This window comes from Lipotes vexillifer, unplaced genomic scaffold, assembly GCF_000442215.2.
Source record: "Lipotes vexillifer unplaced genomic scaffold, Lipotes_vexillifer_v1.1 scaffold1166, whole genome shotgun sequence".
NCBI lineage: Eukaryota > Metazoa > Chordata > Mammalia > Artiodactyla > Lipotidae > Lipotes > Lipotes vexillifer.
In genome coordinates, this window is record NW_006773421.1 from 386,317 (window position 1) to 412,741 (window position 26,425).

General features: G+C 40.3%; 1 protein-coding gene across 1 annotated transcript in view; it reads left to right on the top strand.

Annotated features, from left to right (window-relative positions):
- The window catches only part of UNC5D (unc-5 netrin receptor D), a 263,369-nt gene extending 240,860 nt beyond the window's left edge, over window positions 1-22,509 (top strand). Inside the window, exons 16-17 of the mRNA XM_007448307.1 lie at window positions 8,968-9,146; window positions 21,545-22,509. Of these exons, the coding sequence (XP_007448369.1) occupies window positions 8,968-9,146; window positions 21,545-21,749 (384 nt within the window). The 3' untranslated portion in view covers window positions 21,750-22,509. The remainder of the gene's footprint in view (window positions 1-8,967; window positions 9,147-21,544) is intronic.
- The last annotated feature ends 3,916 nt before the right edge of the window (window positions 22,510-26,425 follow it).

The window sequence follows — 26,425 nt, forward strand, 5'->3', positions numbered from 1 at the left end:
CGTATTTTTACAAGTCAGTCTCATGTAATACTTTATTCACCTTTAAATCGTACCACTCTGTCCATTTTTTTCTGAAGACTTTGTGTATCAGGGTGCTCTTTCTTCTGCCAACAGGAAAGACAGAGCTTGGTCGAGTTGGTCAAATCATAGATGCCATGAGGGCATCTGTCTCTGTCTATTGCCATCTTTCCACATGGATACACTGTGTTTTCAGTTTCACTGGCAAGCCACCTTTTCACATGTTAACACCCTTTAGTGCCATTTTACAATGACAATTACCATGTTATCCTATACAGAATTCCTTTTATTCTCTCTCTCAATGGTTTTTTTACTATTCTTTTTAAGGACATTACCCTGCCTTAAGTCAGGAAAATTTTTAAAGAAATGATTCCTACCTGATTTGTATTTTTAAAGGCTAGAAGAAATTTTACATACCATGATGCAAAATGATGTATTCTGTAACCTATCTTATGCAGTAAGAAGCCTGAGGTGGTTTATTTTATGAACATCTTATATATCAGAAAAGCACTGGGCTCATTGGTTCAAGATGGCGGAGTAGACGGACAGGCGCTCACTCCCTCTTGCTAGAGCACTGGATTCACAACTAACTGCTGAACATTCATCAACAGGAAGACACTGGAACTCATCAAAAAAGGTACCTCACATCCAAAGACAAAGGAGAAGCTGCAATGAGATGGTAGGAGGGGCGTAATCACAATAAAATCAAATCCCATAACCACTTGGTGGGTGACTCACAAACTGGAGAACACTTATACCACTGGAGTGAAGGTTCTGAGCCCCATGTCAGGCTTCCCAACCCGGGGGTCTGGTAACAGAAGGAGGAATTCCTAGAGAATCAGACTTGGAAGGCTAGAGGGATTTGATTTTAGGACTTCCATGGGACTGGGGGAAACACAGACTCCACTCTTGGAGGGCACACACAAAGTAGTATGTGCATCAGGACCCAAGGGAAGGAGCAGTGACCTCATAGGACACTGAACCAGACCTACCTGCTAGTGTTAGAGGATCTCCTGCAGAGGTGGGGGGTGGCTGCGGCTCACTGCAGGGACAAGGACACTGGCGGCAGAGGTTCTGGGAAGTACTCCTTGGCATGAGCCCTCCCAGAGCCTGCCATTAGCCCCACCAAAGAGCCTGTAGCCTCCAGTGCTGGGTTGCCTCAGGCCAAACAACCAACAGGGAGGGAACCCAGCCCCACCCAACAGCAGACAAATGGATTAAACTTGTACTGAGCTCTGGCCACCAGAACAACACCCAGCTCTACCCACCACCAGTCCCTCCCATCAGGAAGCTTGCACAAGCCTCTTAGACAGCTCATCCACACCAGAGGGCAGACAGCAGAAGCAAGAAGAACTACAATCCTGCAGCCTGTGGAAGGAAAACCACATTCACAGAAAGAGAGACAAAATGAAAAGACGGAGAACTATATACCAGAAGAAGGAACAAGGTAAAACCCCAGAAAAGCAACTAAATGAAGTGGAGATAGGCAAACTTCCAGAAAAAGAATTCAGAATAATGATAGTGAAGATGATGCAGGACCTAGGAAAAACAATGGAGGTAAAGATCGAGAAGATGCAAGAAATGTTTCACAAATATCTAGAAGAATTAAAGAACAAACAAACAGAGATGAACAATACAATAACTGAAATGAAAAATACACGAGAAGGAATCAATAGGAGAATAACTGAGGCAGAAGAACGGATAAATGACCTAGAAGACAGAATGGTGGAATTCACTGCACGGAACAAAATAAAAGAGAATGAAAAGAAATGAAAACAGCCTAAGAGACCTCTGAGACAACATTAAACATGCCAACATTCGCATTATAGGGGTCCCAGAATGAGGAGAGAGAGAGGAAGGACCCGAGAAAATATCTGAAGAGATTATAGTCAAAAACTTCCCTAACATGGGAAAGGAAACAGCCACCCAAGTCCAGGAAGCACAGAGAGTCCCAGGCAGGATAAACCCAAGGACAAACACGCCGAGACATATAGTAATCAAGTTGACAAAAATTAAAGACAAAGAAAAATTATTGGAACAAGGGGAAAATGACAACATACGAGGGAACTCCCATAAGGTTAACAGCTGATTTCTCAGCAGAAACTCTACAAGCCAGAAGGGAGTGGCATGATATATTTAAAGTGATGAAAGGGAATAAACTACAACCAAGATTACTCTACCCAGAAAGGATCTCATTCAGATTCGATAGAATAATCAAAAGCTTTACAGACAAGCAAAAGCTAAGAGAATTCAGCACCACCAAACCAGCTCTACAACAAATGCTAAAGGAACGTCTCTAAGTGGGAAACACAAGAGAAGAAAAGCACCTACAAAAACAAACGCAAAACAATTCAGAATATGGTAATAGGAACATACATATCGATAATTACCTTAAATGTAAATGGATTAAATGCTCCAACCAAAGGACACAGGCTCACTGAATGGATACAAAAACAAGACCCATATATATGCTGTCTACAAGAGACCCACTTCAGACCTAGGGACACATACAGACTGAAAGTGAGAGGATGGAAAAAAGATACTCCATGCACATGGAAATCAAAAGAAAGCTGGAGTGGCAATACTCAGATAAAATAGACTTTAAAATAAAGAATGTTACAAGAGACAAGGAAGGACAAGAGATCAAGGATCAAGAGATCAATCCAAGAAGAAGATATAACAATTATAAATATATGTGCACACAACATAGGAGCACATCAATACACACAATAATGGTGGGGACATTAAGACCTCACTTATACCAATGGACAGATCATACAGAAAGAAAATTCATAAGGAACCACACGCTTTAAATGACACACTAAACCAGATAGATTTAATTGATAGGACATTTATAGGACATTCCATCCAAAAACATTTATAGGACATTCCATCCAAAAACAGCAGATTACACTTTCTTCTTAAGTGCACACAGAACATTCTCTAGGGTAGATCACATTGTGGGTCACAAAGCAAGCCTCAGTAAATTTAAGAAAATTGAAATCATATCAAGCATCTTTTCTGACCGCAACACTATGAGATTAGAAATCAGTTACAGGGTAAAACTATAAAAAACACAAACACATGGAGGCTAAACAATACATTACTAAATAACCAAGAGATCACTGAAGAAATCAAAGAGGAAATTAAAAAATACCTACAGACAAATGACAATGAAAACACATTTTCATTGGGATGCAGCAAAAGCAGTTCTAACAGGGAACTTTATGGCACTACAGTCCTACCTCAAGAAACAAGAAAAATCTCAAACAATCTAACCTTACAACTAAAGGAACTAGAGAAAGAACAACAAATGAAACCCAAAGTTAGTAGAAGGAAAGAAATCATAAAGATCAGAGCAGAAATAAATGAAATAGAAACAAAGAAAGCAATAGCAAAGGTCAATAAAACTAGAGGCTGGTTCTTTGAGAAGATGAACAAAATTGGCAAATCATTAGCCAGACTCATCAAGAAAAAGAGGGAGCAGACTCAAATCAACAAAATTAGAAATGAAAAAGGAGAAGTTACAACAGACACCTCAGAAACACAAAGCATCATAAGACACTACTATAAGCAACTCTATGCCCATATAATGGACAACCTGGAAGAAATGGACAAATTCTTAGAGAGGTATAACCTTCCAAGACTGAAACAGGAAGAAAGAGAAAATATAAAACAGACCAATCACAAGCACTGAAATTGAACTGTGCTTAAAAATCTTCCAACAGGGGCTTCCCTGGTGGCGCAGTGGTTGAGAGTCCGCCTGCCGATGCAAGGGAAACGGGTTTGTGCCCCGGTCCGGGAAGATCCCACATGCCGCGGAGCGGCTGGGCCCGTGAGCCATGGCCACTGAGCCTGCGCGTCCGGAGCCTGTGCTCCACAAAGGGAGAGGCCACAGCAGTGAGAGGCCCGCGTCCCAAAAAAAAAAAAAATCTTCCAACAAACAAAAGTCCAGGACCAGATGGCTTCACAGGTGAATTCTATCAAACATTTAGAGAATAGCTAACACCCATCCTTCTCAAACTCTTCCAAAAAATTGCAGAGGAAGGAACACTCGCAAACTCATTCTATGATGCCACCATAACCCAGATACCAAAGCCAGACAGAGATATTACAATAAAAGAAAATTACAGGTCAATATCACTGATGCGTATAGATTCAAAAATCCTCAACAAAACACTAGCAAACAGAATCCAGTCACACATTAAAAGGATCATACATCATGATCAAGTGGGATTTACCCCAGGGATGCAAAGATTCTTCAATATACGCAAATCAATCAATGTGATACACCATATTAACAAACTAAAGAATAAAAACCATATGATCATCTCAATAGATGCAGAAAAAGCTTTTGACAAAATTCAGCGCCTATTTATGATAAAAACTCTCCAGAAAGTGGGCACAGAGGGAACCTACCTCAACATAATAAAGGCCATATACAACAAAGCCACAGCAAACATCATTCTCAATGGTGAAAAACTGAAAGCATTTCCTTTAAGATCAGGAAGAAGACAAGGATGTCCACTCTCACCACTGTTATTCAACGTGGCTTTTGAGGTCCTAGCCATGGCAATCAGAGAAGAAAAAGAAATAAAAGGAATCCAAATAGGAAAAGAAGAAGTAAAACTGTCACTCTTTGCAGATGACATGATACTATACATAGAGAATCCTAAAACTGCCACCAGAAAACTACTATAGCTAATCAATGAATTTGGTAAAGTTGCAGGTACAAAATTAATGCACAGACATTTCTTGCATTTCTATACACTAACCACAAAAGATCAGAAAGAGAAATTAAGGAAAGGATCAAATTCACCATTGCAACAAAAAAATAAAGTATCTAGGAATAAACCTACCTAAGGAGGTAAAAGACTGTACTCAGAAAACTGTAAGACACTGATGAAAGAAATCAAAGATGACACAAACAGATGGAGAGATTATACCATGTTCTTGGATTGGAAGAATCAATATTGTGAAATGACTATACTACCCAAAGCAATCTACAGATTCAGTGCAATCCCTATCAAATTACAAGTTGCATTTTTTTATAGAACTAGAACAAAAAATCTTAAAATTTGTATGGAGACACAAAAGACCCCGAAGAGCCAAAGCAGTCTTGAGGAAAATAAAGGGAGCTGGAGGAATCAGACTCCCTGACTTCAGATTATACTACAAAGCTACAGTAATCAAGACAATATGGTACTGGCACAAAAACAGAAACATAGATCAATGGAACAGGATAGAAAGCCCAGAGATAAACCCATGCACTTATGGTCAACTAATCTGTGACAAAGGAGGCAAGGATATACAATGGAGAAAAGACAGTCTCTTCAATAAGTGGTGCTGGGAAAACTGGACAGCTATATGTAAAAGAAAGAAATTAGAACACTTTCTAACACCATACACAAAAATAAACTCAAAATGGATTAAAGACCTATATGTAAGACCAGACACTATAAAACTCTTAAGAGGAAAACATAGGAAGAACACTCTTTGACATAAATCACAGCAAGATCTTTTTTGACCCACCTCCTAGAGTAATGGAAATAAAAACAAAAATAACCAAATGGGACCTAATGAAACTTAAAAGCTTTTGCACAGCCAAGGAAACTATAAACAAAACGAAAAGACAACCCTCAGAATGGGAGAAAATATTTGCAAATGAATCAAAGGATTAATCTCCAAAATATATAAACAGCTCATGCAGCTCAATATTAAACAAACAAACAACCCAATCCAAAAATGGGCAGAAGACCTAAATAGACATTTCTCCAAAGAAGACACAGAGACGGCCAAGAAGCACATGAAAAGCTGCTCAGCATCACTAATTATTACAGAAATGCAAATCAAAACTACAATGAGGTATCACCTCACACCAGTTCGAATGGGCATCATCAGAAAATCTGCAAACAACAAATGCTGGAGACGGTGTGGAGAAAAGGGAACCCACTTGCACTGTTGGTGGGAATGTAAATTGAGACAGCCACTATGGAGAACTGTATGGAGGTTCCTTAAAAAACTAAAAAAAGAGAATTACCATATGACCCAGCAATCCCACTACTGGGCATATACTCAGTGAAAACCATAATTCAAAAAGACACATGCACCCCAGTGTTCATTGCAGCACTAATAGCCAGGTCATGGAAGCAACCTAAATGCCCATCGACAGACGAATGGATAAAGAAGATGTGGTACAAATACACAATGGAATATTACGCAGCCATAAAAAGGAACAAAATTGAGTTATTTGTAGTGAGGCGGATGGACCTAGAGACTGTCATACAGAGTGAAGTAAGCCAGAAAGAGAAAATCAAATACTGTATGCTAACACACATATGTGGAACCTAAAAAAATGGTACAGATGAACTGGCTTGCAAGGTATAAACAGAGACACAGATGTAGAGAACGTATGGACACCAAGGGTGTAAAGTGGGGAGGAGACTGGTGTTGACATATATACACTAATATGTATAAAACAGATAATAAGAACTTGCTGTATAAAATAATATATAAAATAAAGGCAAAAAAGAAAGAATTGACTACTCTGCCAAAAATAACTGCTTATCAATTTCTGTTCACTCAATAGCTACCCATCCTTCAAGGTCAACTCAAATGCCTCCTCCATGAAGCTCTACTACTCTGAATTCTTGAAGTACAATGCTAGTATCACTCAGAGAGCATTTTTCTGAACCACCCTGCTCTGTGGATTTTTGGTACTTGTCTTGATGCAGGGTGATGTAGTGAAGTGAGTCCTGGTAAAGGTATTAGGGTATCGGAATTCTAGTTTTAGCTCTGGCACCAGTTACCTGGGTAACTTCTACCAAAGTTTATACCCCTGTGGAGTCCGTAAAAAATGTCAGACTGATTAGGAAATTGAGGCTGAGGGAAGTCCTGTAGCATCCAAGGTCACTGAGCTACGAAATGTGAACTTATACTCCAAAGCAAGATACTTCTGACTCTGAAAACCACACTTTTTCTGTTAGTCCATCCTAACCTCCAAAACTGGAAGAATTTTGATGAGCGTTGTTCTATAATAGTCCAGGGAATAGAACTAAAAGCAGTAAGTAGAATCTGTTTAATCTGATAACATGTACTTTGAGGTTCCAAGAGTAAGATGTAACGTGCAGCACATCTCAAAAAGTATTGGACCATATGACTGCTCTTTCTTGGAACATCTTCTGAGATACCCTGTGGGTTAAGGCATTGTGTTTCCAAAACATCCCCCCATATGTAACCGTGTTAAATGGTTACAGAAAGACAAAACACATTATCATTCATCAGTGAGATCTTTGCATGAACTCGTGTCCTCAATTAACAGATTTTTGAAGATGTAAGACACACCAAGTCTGAAGGCTTATAGCTCCATGAGCCTGGACCCTATAGCCAAGAAGGCCTTCCATGGCTGTGGTGTCCACAGAAGGAGATGTGTAAAGGTCAGAAAAACATCAGGGGAAGCTCACAGGGGCAGTTCAGGAAGGGCACGTGTTGACTTAAAGGACAGCCCAGCGACAAGTTCCTAATGCAAAGGATAGGCGTTTCTTGGCGTTTAAACAATGCTGACTATTCCCTTAACCCGACCTCAGATTTGTGTTTTAATTTCCCTTTGCGTTAGTTTTTTTCTTCTCTTGCATAACAAATTACCACAAACCTATCAGAAAAAAACAACACCCGCTTATTGTCCCACATTTTTTGAGGGCAGAAGTCTAGGCATGGCCTAACTGGGTTCTCTGATCAGGATCTCACAAGGCTCAGGTCAAGGTGGTGGTGGCAGCAGTACATTCTCATCTGGAGCTCAGAGGTTTGTCCCCAAATTTATTAGGGTTGTTGACAAATTCAGGTCCTTGTGGCTGTAGGAGTGAAGTCCTCAATTTCTTGCTGGCTGTTGGACAGGGCTCACTCTCAGCTCCTAGGGGACACCCTCAGTTCCTAGCTTCAGCCCCTCCCACTCCCAACCATAGGGAGTTCACAGCGTGGCTATTTGCTTTCTTCCAGGCCAGCAGGAGAGATATCTCCAGATAGGAGCTGCATCTTCTCTCTTTTAAGAGCCACTTGATTAGGTCAGGCCCACCCCGGAAAAATATCTCTTCATCAATGCATAGTCAACTGATTAGGGACTTGCAGAATCCCTTTTGCCTTGTCAACTACCTTTCAAGCCTTAAAATTCTGTTAGTCCATATAAACTTTCAGCAGCTATTCTGATATGATGGATGGATGTGTGACTTCGCATTGGATATGATGGTCTAATTGTTATGATGTATAACTAATCCTCACTGGACAGCTCTTAAGTCAGAAGAGTGGGCAGACAGCAGGCAGAAGCTCTGCAGCACTCCGCCAGCTACTCGTCGCTGACTCGTGGCTGCCTCCCATTTTACAAAAGCAATTTAATTCTGAAACAAAACCAAAATATTTACTATAGACTCACACTTGAGGCCTGGGAGAAACAGAAACTTGAAAATGATCAACATACACTCAGGTCCCCTTTGTAGCTTTCCTGACACGCGGCTTCCCAGCCAGCTCCTTTGATCAGCGCATTCTTCTCTGATCAGCTCTGACTCTCAGAAGGTCTCCTTACAGTGAACTGAAATCTGTCATCTGGTAGCTTCTTCCTACTGATTCTAGATTCTTTTTTTTTTTTTTTTGAGAATTAAAAAAAATCTAACTCTGTTCTCACCTGACACCCCCTTGGATGTAGGAAGCTGAAGATTATGACTCCCCTGAGTGGGAGAGGCTTTTGTAAGGCTCCAGTACACGGTTTCCTAGGCTACTAGAGACTTTATTTACTATTTTAGAAGAGAGGGGAACTTGTCCGTGTATTTTATAGACTCCATCACAACAGGCAAGCATTTTTTGCATGTGTGTTAACACAACTTTTCTTTAAAAAATAAAAGTGTTGACCAGTAAGGCTTCTACTTAGATCTGATTCTGCTTTCCTTATTTTGTTTATAGAATGAAAGAGAGACCATCACTTTCTTTGCACAAGAGGACAGCACTTTCCCGGCACAGGCTGGCCCCAAAGCCTTCAAAATTCCCTACTCCATCAGACAGCGGATTTGTGCTACATTTGACACCCCCAACGCCAAAGGCAAGGACTGGCAGATGTTAGCACAGAAAAACAGCATCAACAGGTAATTGGGGGCAACTTCAAAAAAGAGGATTTTACTAAAAGAGCTTGCAAACTAAAATGGGGCGGGTGTATCTACGTGGTTTCCAGGCCCTGATATCTGTATGGATTTCTCTGGCTGTATTTCATGTGAAATCTGGACAAGGAAGTGAGAAAAGAACAAAAATATGACACAGTGTGTGGCCCTGCCACCCCACTCTGCCTCTGGGGACGTTACGGAAAAGTCCTACTTTAGTCCTGGTCCCGTCTCCAGGTTTGCTAATTGGGCCACCATAATGGAGGTTTAGACTTTGTCATCTTGGTGCTGCTGAGGGATCCCAGAGTCTTGAGACAGTGATGGAGAAACAAAGCAGCAAGTTTCTCACACCTCCTCCCTCCCATTGGGTAACCTTAAGTGTTATTTAACCCCTAATAAGGATATGCTCAGCCTGAAGAACTGGGTGCGTGAATATAAAAAAGGAAGTTTGATATAATACCTCTCAGGCGGAGGGCATTAAAGAAGCAAAAGCAAAAATCTGCTGCTTAAACCGACACTATTCATTACTGGGCTGCTGTTGTGGTTGAGTTGAAAGGAGAATAGAGAGATTCATAGTGGGCGCTCGGACTTTGATGAGAAAAAGCAGGGGTGATGCTATTCAGAGCAGCACTGATGGGGAGGCCAGTTAGGGCTCAGCTTGAGGGATGACTGGTGGGAAAAAAGGCATTGACAAATAGGATTTCCTCTCTCACTAACCCACCCCGCAAACCCCAGAATGAAAAGAGAACAGCACCCTTTTCTTTCCCTTTCCTTTGGTACTTTTTATGCCTTTTGAGACAAAGCCTTATTTTTCTTACTGTTTGGCTTACTCTGTCATTTCCATTTTTTTTTTGTTCTTTGTTTTCACAGACATCCTACCTGACTCTTTCTTCTCTGAAAGGAAGGTAGATGTCTGCCAAGAAAGGATAGAGGGCTGCTCCCTGTTTCAAAAGGGATCCAGAAGCCAAGAACGAAGGGCCCAACTAGAAAGCAGTCAGACTCAGAGAGGAAAATCAAGAGAGAAGGCATGGCTGTAAGAGAAAATGGAATTTACAGACAGGCAGGCCCAAAAAGAACACATTCTCGAAAAAGGCAGATAGTGAAAATGAGAGAATACAAAAATGTCTGAGTGTATAGGGGAAAAAAAATTCGGTTGAATTTTTCCCAGCAACTTCGATAAAGGACGAGATGTGTCGTGCATAACCTATGAACACCATGACTATGTCAGGTTCACTTTCTGATCAACCTGGGGACAAGAATGAAAAACTAAGCCAGAGGACAGAATTTGGTCTAAAGAAAGAAAAATGAACATTGGGCAGGGACTCAGAAGCTCTGTTCTGGTTCTACAGCTAATACCAGTCTGTTCAAACACATCACTTACCATCCCTATGTTACTTTTTCTACAGATGCAATTCATAGAATTCAAACTACATTAACTCTCTAATCCATTCTGGCAATAAGAGTTTATGATTTTTTTTTTTTTTTTTTTTCCTTGCGTTATGCGGGCCTCTCACTGTTGTGGCCTCTCCCATTTGCGGAGCACAGGCTCCGGACGCGCAGGCTCAGCGGCCATGGCTCACGGGCCCAGCCGCTCCGCGGCATGTGGGATCTTCCCGAAACGGGGCACGAACCCGCGTCTCCTGCATCGGCAGGCGGACTCTCAAGCACTGCGCCACCAGGGAAGCCCGAGTTTATGATTTTTAATTCACCACTTGCAAGAAAATAATTGCCACAAAACATCTACCTACTCATGGCTGCTGGCCTTCATTTGCTAAAGAAGCATTTGCACGTTCCTGCCTTGTTCATTTTATTCTCCACTTACAGTAAACATACGAGAACTACACAGGCTGCCTCCAAAGCCATCAGTTTCTGACCCTGCACAGTAGGGAAAACGCATTTCAAACTGGGAGACTAAGGTTAGCATCCTTTTGTGTCTGGGCTCTAACAAGCAGTAAATAGCTACACAGGAGCACGCTTGTCCCCTCCAAAGTCGGGGGTCAAAAAAAGGCAACCATTTGATGTGCCTGTTTGTTTTTGCTTGCTTTTGTTTCTCCCTAAGACCCTTCTCTCCAGGAAAGCCTAAACGTCCTTAGTATACAAAATTCAAACAACCTACTTTATGGAAAGTTTCTACCATGGTTCTAAGAAAATGTCCATTTTAAATAAAAGTTAGTCCCTTTGAAATGTTCACAGTTAATAGCAAGTTAGAATAGCATGAATGCATGGAATCTTTGTATTTAAATAAGGTTTCATCTTTAAGCCTTACTTAGCTACCGTATTCACCTTCAGTGAATGGCATTTCCTTCCTCTTTATTCTCTAGCTTAACTCTCCAATAGGAGTCTCATTATGGAGTAAGAACGATTCAAACTAGGGCTTAGCAGGCTTTTTTCTGTTAAAGAACCAGAGACAGTAAATAGTTTAGGCCATATATGATCTATTGCAACTACGCAGCAATTATTCAACTCTGCTTCTGCGGTGTGAGAGCAGCCACAGGAAATATCTAAACAAACAGGCGGGGCTGTGTCCCAATAGACATTATTTACAAAAGGAGGCAATGTATTTGGCCTACAGTACATAGTCTGCTGACCCCTCATCTAAACGAGTCTGCTCTCATTTAGTAAGACTTTCATAGGACCTGCTGCTGCAGTCAGAGTTACACCTGGGCTAAGCTAAGGCACAGGATAAGGCCCCTTTCTGCAAGCTGCTGTTGTTCCGGCAGAGATGGCCACGATGATATTCAGAGAAGCCAAAAGAGAAAGATGATGGAAAATCACCTCGCACCATGTCAGCTAATCCCCATTCTCATTTTGCAGAAATTGTCAAGTTCATTCAACATTTTCACTACTGAGGCAGAAATGTATCTTCTCCTACATGGGAAGAAACATATGGGACAGAGATGAAGGAGACTTTCAGATTAATTTGTCACAGCTTCTTATTGTGTAATCCCAAATCACTGGGCTTGCTCTCTTAGGGCTACAAATAATACAGTACTTATTAGACTACATAATCACCAGTTGCTAATGTGATCATTAATGTGTGTTAAAACACAGAAATCTGACGTTCTCAATATGCCGGTATTATTGGGTAAGAAAGCTGTTGGATAGCTTGAGATTTCATCAACCCTGGGATCACGAGAGAAAGGTGATCACAAAGCACAGGGTCGGTCTTCTATTAGGGAATTCAGCTACCTTGATCTTGTGACAACACCTTTACCTGACTCTCCCCTTCCCTTCAGTTTCCAAAAGTGAAAAGCGAGTAAAGCAACAGCCCTCAAACCATGAAGGAAGCACTTTCAAAGGGAGTGGAAGGAAACATTCACTGTTACCGTGTTGCCAGTGGAAATGTTCTCCTTTCGGTAAATGCAAATGTCACTGATGATAATTTGCCTTTTTGCCTAACAAGTTTCTACTTAAATCTGAATAGGAGAGAAGATACATGAAATAGGAAGTTAAAGGCTTAGAATGTGAGACATGTCAGTGGGTGCACTTAAGGCAGCAACGCAGGTGGCTCTGCAACTTGCTTGGCATATGGATTATGATAAATAAGCCACACAGCCTAGCAAAGAATGTCATAGTTAACAGTTGCAATTACAGTTTCTGTGGGCAAACTGACGATTACTCAGTCCATACTTGCTGCATTTTAGAGCTGAGATTGCACATTTATTCTACAAATCCAGCTGCAATAACTCTCTTCAATGCTCTTGGTCACAGGTGATTGATAGGTAGGTGGGGCTAATAAAGAGTTGATCACGTAGGAGTAGATGGTGGGGAGCTTTGCTGAGAACTAAACTAATTAAATAATATCAGAAACTAACTGCTTCAGCTAGAAGTAATCTTCCATATCTAAACTTCCATAGCACTTTGTATTTTTATGATACTTTTTTTATTTTTTTAATTACAGTTAGACATACCTAGATAGTACTGTCTAGTTCGGGGAAATTCAAGAAATTTGTCTTGAATGAATGACATGAACTTTTTCTTTGGATAGTATACTTGACCTTAAAAACTTGCCTCCTGGGGCTTCCCTGGTGGCGCAGTGGTTGAGAGTCTGCCTGCCGATGCAGGGGACACGGGTTCGTGCCCCGGTCTGGGAAGATCCCACGTGCCGCGGAGCGGCTGGGCCCGTGAGCCATGGCCGCTGAGCCTGCGGGTCCGGAGCACACGCAACGGGAGAGGCCACGACAGTGAGAGGCCCGTGTACCGAAAAAAAAAAAAAAAAAAAAAAAAAAATCTTGCCTCCTAATAGAACTGAATAAGTGTCAAAGGATTTTGAAAGTCGGTCTCAAAAGAGAGCAGGTTACATGGCTGACACTGTGGAGGATTCCTATCTTTCAGCACCTGAAATTCTACTATTGGATCATTCTTCTTTAAGGCCTCATGATTTTCATATTCCAGAAACCCTTGTGAAAACATAGCCAGCTTGACCAAGTTGCCGTGGGAACAGATGCTGGATAAAGTGCATGAGATACAGGATGAGAAGGGAAGTGACCAAAATGGAAGAAAGGATTCCCAGATGGAAAGGAGTAGATGAACCACACCTTATTAACAGTTCCTCATAATAGTACACTTGTTTGAAACTGCGTAAGCACTGCCAGAGAAACATATTTATTATTGGTCAGCTGGGTAAAATAGTTCAAATGTATTTTGGATGTTAATGTTTTTGGGTGATGCTAGAGAAATCATGAGCAAATGAAACTTCTCAAACTTCATGGCTGATCAGCGGTGCTACAGTAACTTGTTTTTCCACCAAATCTTTTAACAGGACCTCTAATGAGAAGCAGAATCTTCTCACGTTGAGGTCAAATCCTTTTATTCCCTCTGTCCGCCCTCTTAATTCGATACACAGGAACAGTGAATGGCCAGAGGGCAGTGGGAAAGGACAGTGGGAAAGGACAGAGGAAGGTTGCAAGACAGTTTATTAATCTGTCTCTGAGTAACTCTTGAGAATTCACTAAAAGTAGAAGTCCCAGGGCCAGCTTTCTTTTGGGGTGAAGGAAGGAGGAGGAAAAAAGAGAGAGAAAGTGATTACAAAATATATACAGAATGCCTGCTTCACAGGCAGACCGCCAAGGGTGGTCACTCAGGGACCCGTGAGACTAGATATTTTCACTCTTGTGTTTTGGGATTTGCTAGGATTACACCAAATGAAGCTGTCTGGGCTCTGCAGACTAGAGGCTAGGAAACACATCCTAACCTTTAAATAATAAAAATGGATGTGAGGCTGCCATTTCCAAAAATCAATATTCATGACTCTTCTAAGGAGAATTAATGCACAGGAAGATAGCATTCATTACACAGATCCTTGGAGGCAAAATATGATAAAGCTCAAATCAGATTTTCTGGTTCTGGCCCAATGGACTTGTGCAGAGTCTGGATTTGAAGAGCCCTCAGTGTGAAGCCAGAGGGACCCACCACAGCCAAGTGGTGGGTGTTCAGGCTTCATTCCACTTAAGTTAGGGACTCATGAAACTGCCTACTAATATGAATCTGAAAACAGCCTAGGGCCAGTTTGGCCATGAACAAACTGTATATGGTTTATAAGTGGCAGGTGTTTCTCCTAAAGGCAATAAGGGAGAGAAGCTGTTTCTATGCCTCCAAGAGAACCAAAGTCGTGCTCCCACTCTAAGCTACAGGGGTGGTGACAAGGGGCAAGTTTGCATTGATCTTTGAAGGACTAGGTTTCCCTCCTTTAAGCTAATGTAGTTTTCAGATAAGATGGACATGCCCAAGACCCTTTATAGCCGAAATAATCCCCTTCACGGGTCTGTCTCAAAGAGACCTGGAAAAGCTGACAAAGTCACAATCCCTGGATGTGATGTTTTCATAATTTGAGAAAATGAAATTATGGGAAGGATTTTGCCTAATTCATTAGAGAGTCCTTTGATAAAGTGCTTAACTATTTCTTTGCGATTATTTGTGAGGTTTTATTGAAACACACTGAGTATTTTGCAAAAGGAAAGGTATCAATATTTTCTCCCTTTCCCCCTTCAGGATTAGCACTCTGGTCTTTTCTCTTGGAACAAAGTGGTCATTCTCCTTTACCCTCAGGATTCTTGAAAATGTCTCAACGTTATTGAAGAGGAACATTAAAGGAGACGTATTTTTCTATGCTATATCCCAATTCAAAGAAAAGTTGAGATTTGATTGTGCAGTTTTCATTGCCTTTCATTGCCAAATATGAGAAATTGTCAGAGCCTTATCAGGAATGAAACTGGAGAATTGAAAATGAGAGTCTACAACTGGTTTTATTCCTGTTTGGAAACTCACAGGGCATCCTGAAGGCTCCAGGGCTAACATATATTTTCCAAAGAAGGAAGAATCCTTGTTAGTCCCTTTCAGGAGCCAGATAATGAAATAGGCAAAAGGAAGAACTATGAGGGGAATTTTATTGCCAATTTAATTGGTCCAAAAAATTAATGTACCACCTTTAGGGCACGGCAGAGTGGAACTCAGCATGTTTTCAACTGCCTGTATCTTTTCCTTTTGGGTTTCCCATACCAGCTTCCTTTCATTTGAAGGCACAGGGGGGCAATAGGCAGAGGTGACATAATGGCAAGCATCTTTTGCTTATTCTTTAGGAAATGAAACAGACTTGCTTTATCCTGAAAGCTGCTCTCTGCTGTTTGTTGAGTACCCAGTGAGGATGAAGTTTGGGGATGAAAGCTTGAGGAATGGACCAAATGCTTATGCTGTGGTCCAGTTACCGCTGCCCAGTATAAAGGGCTTTTCTCTTCTATTTGCATTTAAAGAACCATAGGGAGGGCTGGTTTTGGTCACATAAGAGGCTTTCATTAAATGAGACAATTACGATGATAGCGGGGATATTAATTTTTTTTTTCATTATGACTATGTTTCAGTTCCCTATTTGGTACTATACAGTAGGACTATGCACCGTTCTTATAATGATGTCTCCCAATTTATTATAGGCAGCTTAACTTAGTTTTCACTTTCTATGTTGCCAACCTACCAGGAAGATATTTTTCAAATATGTCTTTAAAAACAAAGTTGACTTAGATATAAATGGCAACAGCTTATAGAATAGAAACATACTTGCTGCCTTAATGTTACAGGTGCAAGTGCTCCCTTGTACTTGGAAGTGCTGGGTGACATCCTAAATTCTGAATGAAAGTATGGCATGTACCTGGGATGAGGCGTCTTCTTGTGCTAAGGATGTTAGGCTGCAGTGCAGATGTGGTCCCCTGCTAGGTTTTATTACAGAGGAAATTCATTCTCACCATTAGTTACAAAGAAGAGCTTACAGCTTTCAAATAGGCATGTCAGCCCCCTGGTAGCATGGCTCTGAGTAACTAAGATAAAAGCTTTGTTATCTGGAATTCAGAATGAAAGGGAGTCTCTTATAGGCCACACATCGTCAGACCTAACTAAGACCCCAAGCAGGCAGACTCCAGCTTTAAGCTCACACGTGCCCTTGGTAGCTCTTCCTGCGTGCATGTCCCCAGGGCTCAGATAGAGTCTCATACCTGTGCCCTGTCCTGTTACTGTTATCTAATCTTTTTGTTAACTGACTGAGGATTTAGATGTACTCTTCCCTAAGACGTTTGTATTTGAATACTGCTTTCAAGTATTAAAGAAAGGGTGGTATCTTTCAATTCACACTGGACACCTAGACACCTTTCCTTTCCATAAAATGAGCCCTGCATTGCAACAGTATATAAAGACTTACATGGCAGAATTTTATCATGGTGCTCAATTCTCTCTTCCTCTTTGTACCCAAAAAAGAAAACAGATGGCGCAATAACTATTTCCAGAAATTCTCGAAATAACCTAATTTTCGTTATTAGTTTAACGTGGTCATTCATTTGCAGATGTATTTTGAAAACTGAGAGTCTATATAAAAATTTGGTGGTTGACCCATATACACCATTATAAGTTGGCCTCTGTCTAGCTAGTGAAATTGCTAAAGATTCATGTTCCCAATTCTGCCCTGGCCTCCACATAAAGAATGGAATTTTAATTGGGCTGGGGGACAGCGCAGATAAGGAAGTCTCAGAAAGAAAAATTAATCATTTATTAATCATAGTAATAAAACAACTCCTCAGGGGCTCAGGTGAATAGAAAGCATGTAGGCTCAACAAAACGAAATTAAACTTAATTAACTATTACTACTCAATGAATTTACATGGATAAATCTATTCAGCTGTCTTAGCATGTGGTTTTTTAGTTTATCTGGACTTTTTCAGTGAGAGTTCCAAAGAAAAAGATGGAGTCACTGAGTCTACAGGACTTAGGACAAATAAACTGAACACACAGGATGATTCTAAAGTAAATTCTTTAGAGAGTAAATAATCTTATGTACACAGTATGCAGCATCTTTATGAACCACACAAAAATAAATCTTATTTTTCAGAATTACCTCAGTCGATCAGAATTTGAAAAGGCTATGACAAAAGATTCAGTGCATAAAGAAGTAACAATGTGAAGCATCTAAGGCAAGCATAATAAACATTTACTTCTTTAAACATTTTCCAAAGAGAAAGGAAAAAATTGTTTTGTTTTGAGCCATCCACCTGAATTTCAAGATGACTGCTTTTGCCAAAGGAAATCAACAATTGCTATGAATTCTATTCTCTAGTATTAACAATGTTCCCTGAATTGTGTGTGCGTTTACCTGCTGGTGTCCAAATGCACCAGCATTATTATGAAGAGAAATGGGTCACACAGATTGGGATCAAAATAATTTCAAAAGGGGGGTATGGAGATAACCAAATGGATATAGGGTATACCAATTTTCAAAAAAATCATAATGCATTTGCACACATGTAAGCAGTAAAATAATCCAACTGTGTATGAGAAATAGCCTATAGCATTAGCACTTTAGTGTCTTTTGTCTATTAATTCTTCTGGTGTAGACAAGTAAGTGTAGTTTGATAGGATGTCTGTTTATCACAAAGCTGACTGAATCATTTTTAATAAGGCTGCTATGCTCCTGTGTGTATTTACTAACATTAAGTGGAATTTGAGATTTGTGTGTGTTGCCGAGTGTACTTGTATAAATTCAGAGCATCAATCTGGAACATGCTTTGGGGAACACATTTCACTTGCTACAGTATGTTCAAAGATCCATGCCAAGGGAGAGTTCTATTTCTGCCTCTTTGATCATTTAGCTTCCTGTAGCCCTGGGTGCCTAGTCTACAAATCAGGGCATTTGCAGGACTTCTCAAAACCAAGTGGCTGGCAAGAGTCATCCTCCAGCTCTGCCCCTCTTCCTCTAGGCAGGTGCACTTAAAACACCTTCACACTGCAACTGGATTCGTGAATATTTTGAATAGCGTGTTGGGACAAGGATTCATCACAACCTCCAGAACGTAGTCTGTATGCCTCTCCTCAAGTTTTGCTTTTGCGTTTTCACGCCCAGATCTTCTCATGTCCTGAAATGTCAAAGCTCCCCAAATGTTACCAAGGATAAAGGTCTCAGAGTGCTTGGGGCAGGACATGTAGCTTGAGGACCCAGCAACCTTCACCCCCTAGGTGCTTATTTTCAGATGCAGCACAAAATGGAAGTTCAATCTCATCTTCTCTGAAATTGCTACTATGTCTGGAGATCTAGTTTGGGTTATAAGACAACATGGAACATGACCTAGGTGCTAAATCTGGCCCAACACCTGCTTTTCTATAGCCCCAGAGCTAGAACGGTTTCAGGAGGATAAACAAAACAAGAGTGATATATATGGTGTGACATGTGAAAAGTGTATGACATTCAAATTTCAGTGTCTCTAAATAAAGTTTTACTGGAACACAGACATGCACATTCACTTATGTATTGTCTATGGCCATTTCACACTACCATGGCGAAGTTGAGTAGCTGCTACAGAGACCAGATGTGGCCCCTACGGTCAAAAATACTTGCTGTCTGGGCCTTTAAAGAAATAGTTTGTCAACCCCTGGTATAGAATAAAGGGTAGCTTTGGGGTTAATAGGATCACAAGGATCCAGTCAGTCCAACTGACACTAGTCCATTGTGGTTCAGTAGGAAATACAAAATATAAACCTTCAATACTATGAGAAATCTGTTCGTCTTTTCGTTGTGCTTGCCAGCATTATTTTTCTTCTGAATTGACAATGGAGAGCATAAAGAATCATTTCCCCACTCCAGGAGACAACGTGTGTCCATGGTCATTATTCTCATAAATTACATGGAAAGACATTATCACACAGCCCACCCAGAATCCACTCACACAGTCTCTTTCTCCAAAAAAAAGAGTTTTTGCCTCTTTCTCAGCTATTCCTCCAGTTTATATTCTGCCTGCACATTGGTTGGGGTTGTACCAATCTATTTACAGACCTGGAGATATAGCAACTTCCCCCACAAACAGCTCCCTACAGCTAAAAGGAAGTGGCAGTATTCAAAACAACGTTTTGAATAAAAGGAACTAGGATCCCTTCAACTACAGAAGCAACATTTGCTTTGCCATTTCTATTAATGTAGAAATAAATAACTATATTTGATTCGAAGGCCAGCTATGGAGAGGGCGGCGAAGGGGAGAAGGAAGGAAAGATAAAAGGAAGAGAAACTGGAGAGAATAGTTTTAAGCTGGCCTTCTCTCTCAATTAAAGATTCAGACGCAGTGGAAAGCATATATCGTACCCTGATATTTGTGCTATTTGGCAACCAACTAGCTTTAAGTAGTGTCGTAAGACCTTTGAATAAAATAGCTCTTTATTCACTCAGGATTACTATGTGTGTATGTTGCTTGTAAATGATAACGCGCCCTTAAAAGCTTGCCTTCTCTTCCATTTGCTCTTGGCTACATGAGTCTGCTTTGCGATTATATGCTGAGTCTGGGGATGGAAAGTTGTACCATCCTCAAAATAGGCAGTTCTTGGTTGACTCTGGAAAGTCTTTTCAACTCATCAGAATTTTACCAGAGGTGACATTTCTATCCCTGCTGCAAAAGTGCCTGTGAAAAGCTGTGACCTTTTAATCCTTTGTGTTGTCTCAGTCTTCATCAGAGCAAAGTTATTGTCCAAAGGGTTATCATTTGTTTTCACTGAAGATCCCATATCATCTGAAACAAGCTCCTAGCAATCAACCACTCAGTTGATGGATATGGAATAAATACCTGTCATAGTATTATAATGCTGTTGTAGAATCAGAAAATGATTAGCTATGACCCTTCTCTTTCAGGTGTCTGCAATCACACTGAGAAGGCAGAGGTCACACACATGGAATACATAAGCATTTTACTCACATGAAAATTTAAGCAGAAGCGTAAAAAGGGTTGAGAAAAGAAATAAATTACTTTGAGAGGACGTGAGAATTATCTACAATCCAGGCATTGTAGGAGTATAGGATCTTGATAAACAGAGGGGAAAGAGGGAAAGTGGGCATTTCCTAGTGAACAGAATATACTGGATGAAAACAAGAACAAAGTATTACCTCAGTCAGTGTTAATGGCTCAAAGGAGAAAAGAATATTGAGGGAAAATATATATATATTACCAGAGCTAGTTTGATGCCAGACCAAGGCAGGCACTGAAAACAAGTGGAGTAGATACATGATGATTTATGAAATAGAATGCACGGTATATTAGAGGGTTTGGAGAAATAAAGAGCTATAAGGCTTCTGCTAGAATTTAGTCATAAAATGATAGAGCATAAATTAAATACAAATAGTATGAATGGAGAGGAAGAGTGAAGCTGATGAGTTTGTCAAAAAGAAACAAAGACTCAGAAATAAATGTCCTAGTGTGAGAGATTAGAAAGATGGTTGTAATTACTAGGATATTTGTTATAGTTAGAATGGGGGCCCATGGAGGCCTGGAGAGTATATCGATTCCTGATGCACCGAGTCTGAGGAAGTGGAAAGCTATATCTAACTGGAGCAGTCCCAAGGTCATTCAAAGATCTGTGACTAGCTCATTATTAACCTATAAGACAGGAGATGCCGACTTAGACACTGTCCACTTGGAGCTGATAACTACTCCATTTAGTATACGAGCCCAAGAAGAAAGCGATGAAATTTTGACAGCCCTTAGGTTTACCATGAGAGACATAAAGAAGGGTCAGATATTTTGGGGGGGAAAAAAAATAGGAATGAGTTATATCATCACATAAGCTAATGAGGTAGAGCTTTTCAGGAGGGTGTTCAAGAGAGAAACAGACATACATGTACACACACAACTTAAGGAAAGTGAGGACTAAAAAAAGACATGGAGGATTAAGAAGGTCATTGGTAACCTTCCAAAGTACAGTTTCATTTTAGCGTTGGGATACAAACTGGACTGTCCCCAGACCTGCGTTAGTGGAGCTCTTTATTCCTATTTTAATTATATCTGTTCCAGTTCATTTTTAATTCCCTTATAGTGATTTGTATTTGTTCCTTTATTTCCATTTTTGTCATTTTGTTTATTTAACTCTCTGTCCAGGAATTTATCTTATTTTGCTACACAAAGTAGCCCGTCTGCTGTCATTCTGAACCTGTGGGAAGCTCGTCATCAGCATGATGGTGACCTTGACTCCCTGGCCTGTGCCCTTGAAGAGATTGGGAGGACACACACGAAACTCTCGAACATTAAGGAATCCCAGCTCGATGAAGCCGACTTCAGCTACAGCAGGCAAAATGGACTATAGTCCACTTCCTCTCATGAGAGAGTGATGGCCAACTTCGGGACATTTGCTTTACAGGGGATAGAAAGAGGCGGCTTTCTGCCCAGTGGCATTTGGGGAATTCAGCCTTCATTTACAATCAGTGAGCATCCCTGGTTGAAGAAACTGCATTTTATATAGGTAAAATATGTTAATAGGGAAAAGTACAAGCTCTCTTAAATATATGTGTCTCCTCTGAAGCCACACTCAGGTTCACAGTTGAGGAACTTCTCACATTTGGAGTGGCAAGGATAAAAGCGAGGGCGTATCTAGATAAAAGTAACTGTGGGAAAAGATGAGCTACAGCAAAGCTGGGAAGGCAGAGATTGAATAAGTGCATGTTTTGCAACAGATTTTTAATGATGTGCCCCAAAGTACCAGCTGATTCTGGCACCAGATTGTCTGAGTTTTCTACCAGCTGGCATCCGGGATGCCGGCAATCATTGTCAACTGGCTTTTAGAAGTGAAACATGGTTGCCAACCCATCTGTAGGACTTCAACAACATCAAGGAGGGCATTTAGAAGTTCGAATCTGAGTACACCACACCAGCACCAATTCCCTATCTATCCTAGCCACTTAATGGAAACAAGATCAAGAGGTAGAGGGATCACAAGCTAGCTCTAGCAGCGTAGCTACCCCTCCTTCATTTTCTCCAAGGACCAAATCTATCCACATTCTTTCTTCCCCTTCCTTACAAATTACACTAGGGGGAAAGTTTCAAGGAGCATAGACTTTTCAATATGGAAATTTATTTTTTTCTGACTCAAAGCAGGACCATCTCTATTCCCAGCTAAGCCACTCAAATTGCAAAAGCTATCAGAACACAGCTTATCATACAGATTTAGAGACAAGGGAGGTCAAATCAGGTCCAAGGAAACATGAACTGCAGATGCCATAGGCCTCAAATAAGCTGTTATTCTAGGATGCAGATGTTGATTTAGTTCCCCAGTGCAGTTGTTATGAAGGGATTAGGGGGTTTACTGTCCTTCACAATCCAGTTCTTGAATTTTCTAGCCTTTTGGTACTATGTTATAACAAAACCTCTCCATGGGGCTATAGGTCATCCTCCTTTTGCCTCTTGGGAAATTAGCAGATGGTCTTTGCTCTAAATGATATCCGAGTACATAGACCTGAGGGACACCTCTACCACAATGTCTGAGAAACCATATGCATTGTTCAAGGAGCCTTCAAGCTCTGATAATTCAACCTCACCAAGTATGCTTTCTTTCCAGGACCATTAATATATTTTTTTACATTTTAAATGAGAGGCAGTGATACTGTGGAGAATTGAAATCCACAGATAATACATGACCCCCATCTTAACACTTCACTCCATCTTTTATCCTATTTAATCATTTTTGACAAGATGTCCTGGTAGACTACAGATGAACAGATTTACTCCTGGATATCTTTTGGTGGATGTTTTAATTAGCTGTCCAGAATCAGGACAACCAAAGTCAAGGACCTAGATTAACCACAAGGTTGATTAGCTACTTAGAGGTTGGCCCCATTAGAATAAAAATAGTCAGGGAATGGGGGAGGTAGGGAGTACTTGGCAGTAGGGATGTGATCAACTCTTTAAACAATGTTTTTGTAGATCCCATGTTTAAAAAAATGTTGTGAATCTCCACCTAAGTGAAAAAGACTTAAAATAGATTGAATTTATGATACCCTGGGTAAGGCATTGAAGAAGTAACTCTTGAATGTGTTGGCCATTCTCTCTAATGAATGTGTGGGATATACGGTCCCCTGTAATCGATGGAAGGCTTCGCTACATGAAATTCAAAAAGCATCTTGCTTTTCTCAGGAACCAAAGGCATATTATACAGAACAAACAAGTCCTCTTAGAACTGTTGAGCATATTTTCAAAATACCATAACTAGATCAGGAAAATACCCTTTTTGCTAGTATACTCAACTTGTTTATTCCTTCTAGGGAGCAAAAGACAGAAAGCATCAAAGTGTTAATCATCTAACATAATGATGGGATATAATTTCTGAGATAGAAGTGGAAGTAGATGGTCATCCACCCAAAACAAGCCAGAGGGTTGATTGGCATGGGTGGTATGCAGAAAGAATCTGCATTAAACTGTTGAATAGGAACTTATAGAAAGTACAGTGTAGAGCATATGTTGTTGTCCATCTTGGAGGATTTTTGTTTTAAACATCCTATCCTTTTTTCCTCTTTCCTTCTAATTGGCCTTATAATTGTTTTTATCTATTCTGTGAATCCACACAGAGCTTTTTTAGATTTTTGATATAATTTTACATTTTAAAACAGATGAAAAATGTTAATGTTTCCCCTAGAATCTACCTAGATTATTTTAAGATAAGAATTTATTATCAATCCCTGACTGTCTAGAATTTCCTCCCATGTGTTTATTCTTTTCTCTTTTTTTGGCCTGGGTTTTATAAATAAATGCACTTGATCACCATATCACTCTGAGTGATAAAGGAAGCATAGGAACGTGATTCATCTCGGATTTCAGCCCAAGGTTCAAATCCATCTTTCAGTCCATTTTGTTTCCTCTTTACATTTCTCCTACTTATTTCTGCTAGGACCATACGTAGGATTTCTATAGGTTTTCTACAGTTTGAGATTCTATGGCCATTGCATGTCAGGATTGTGCAGTATTTTACAAAAGAATTCCAAAGAGAACCCATGTTTTTGAGATTTACAGACCAAGATGTGGGGGTGGGGGGGGCAGGGAGTATGAAACTGCAGATCAGATAGACTTAGCTGGCACTTGAACTTGTGGTTAACTCACTGTAACCTAAACCCTGGTTCAATTTTAATATTTTCATATCACAACACAAATGCCTCTCTTGAAAGAGATTTACTTACTCACTCATCAGCCTAAGCGCTTACTTTCGAAGTCTTACTGTCCTAGTGCAAAATGAAAAAAGAAATTAAAGGTGGTCTTTCATACTTGGTAGATTACTTAAAATTTTTACAGAATAGCCCACTTAATGCCAAATCTTTCAATCCTCAGAAGCATTTAAGTCTAATAGTCCTGCTTTAAACATGACTTAAAAGGATGCCACCAAAATGGTGCACTTCCCAGCTTAACCAGACTGCAGTCTCATAAAGTTAATTTATAGTTTTTACAGTGTCACTTGTGCAGTCCTCCTAGTTTACATGAAAAATCCTTTAAACCAAAAGGAAGCTCACTCTGTGGATTTAAAGGCAAACTTCCCTTACCGGTGCAGGAAGTCTCATAAAATTCAGATGTACTGCCACAAAAATTTTAAGGGCCTTTTTGTAAGAGATGAATAGGAGTTGACACAGTTCTCCTTAAGGAGGGGAACTTCTCTTTTTTTGTTATTTTTATCTTCAGCTGCAGGTGTTCTCCTTTGCCACACCCCTTGTCATTTTCCTTTCAGTTGACTTTGAGAGAGGATATGAAATCCAATCACTAAAACAGGGTTCTCTTTGGATTAAAAGTTCTGGATTTATTGCAGCTGTTTCCCTTGATAGAAATTCTCAACATCTGGATTGATAAGCAAAGGTAGAATATTAAAAAGATAGTTGGCTGAAGATGGTATTCTCCCCTTGCCAAACGTCTGGCCAATCTACCTGTGAATTTCAAAACATTACAGAATCTTTTGATGTGCTTTTGGTTTTCCTTTTTTGCCATTTTCTCTTCAATTTCTTAATCCCTCAGTAAAGGCGTTGAGTCAGATGTGTTGAAGGTGAAGTTCTCTCGAGGGTCTTTGTTCCAGAACCCTGAAGGTCACAGGAACCGTGAAGGAGCTGAGAAACGTGCTTTTCTGGCCCATTGTGTGGCTCATTTTCATTAAGTTTCCTCATGAAACACTGCAGAGTTCTGAATCCTTGGTAACTCCCATTGACTGGACTAGGGGTGACACCTACAGCAAATGGGAGAACAAAATATACTGCCCTACAGATAGTGACACATTTTATTATCCCTCTGGTGTTAGTTACCATAGCACTGTATTTGCAAAATCGATGCTTTAGCCAAACGCTGAATGGCCACCATTTCCGCCGTTTCCAACTGTTTCGTCTGCATAGAATTTTCCTGAACTACAAGCAAAAATGTATTTTGTCAAATGTCACAAAGTGAAAACGTTGCTAATCTTAGATGTGTTGCATATTTTGTGTTTTTACTTTCCAAACTCTTTCAAAAGCTGCAGTTATAAAGCTGTTTGGCTGTGTTGACAGCATGTGGTGTTTTTTTGCAAAAGTAATTCTAGGAGAGCCAGTGTCTACCGTGGACTTCTCACATCCCCAGCTCCGGTCTCATCGACAAAATCGAGATGGCAATTTGTATGCTGTGATTTTTTTTCGAAAGAGAAAAGGGGATGGAAATCAGACCTGGCCGTTAGTCACTAGTGTGTAGTACTGTGATCTGAAGTAGGAAATTTAACTCACATAGAATAATTGTGGTTTTTGAAGCAGCTACTTTGATTTTTCCTTTTTCTGTGAAGATCATGGATTTGGAATGTCTTCACGAGGTGGATTTAAGACAGTAACACTAAACTCTAAGTCTTAGAACCCACCCTCCATCTGAACCCAAAGATGAAAAAGGCAGTAAGCTGCATGTTCAGGCCTAAGCTTAAAAATGTCCTCCCCCCATCCCTATTATTGAGTTCAGCAAGGGGTACTTTCTTTTCCCCCCAAAAAAGTTGAATTAGAAAAT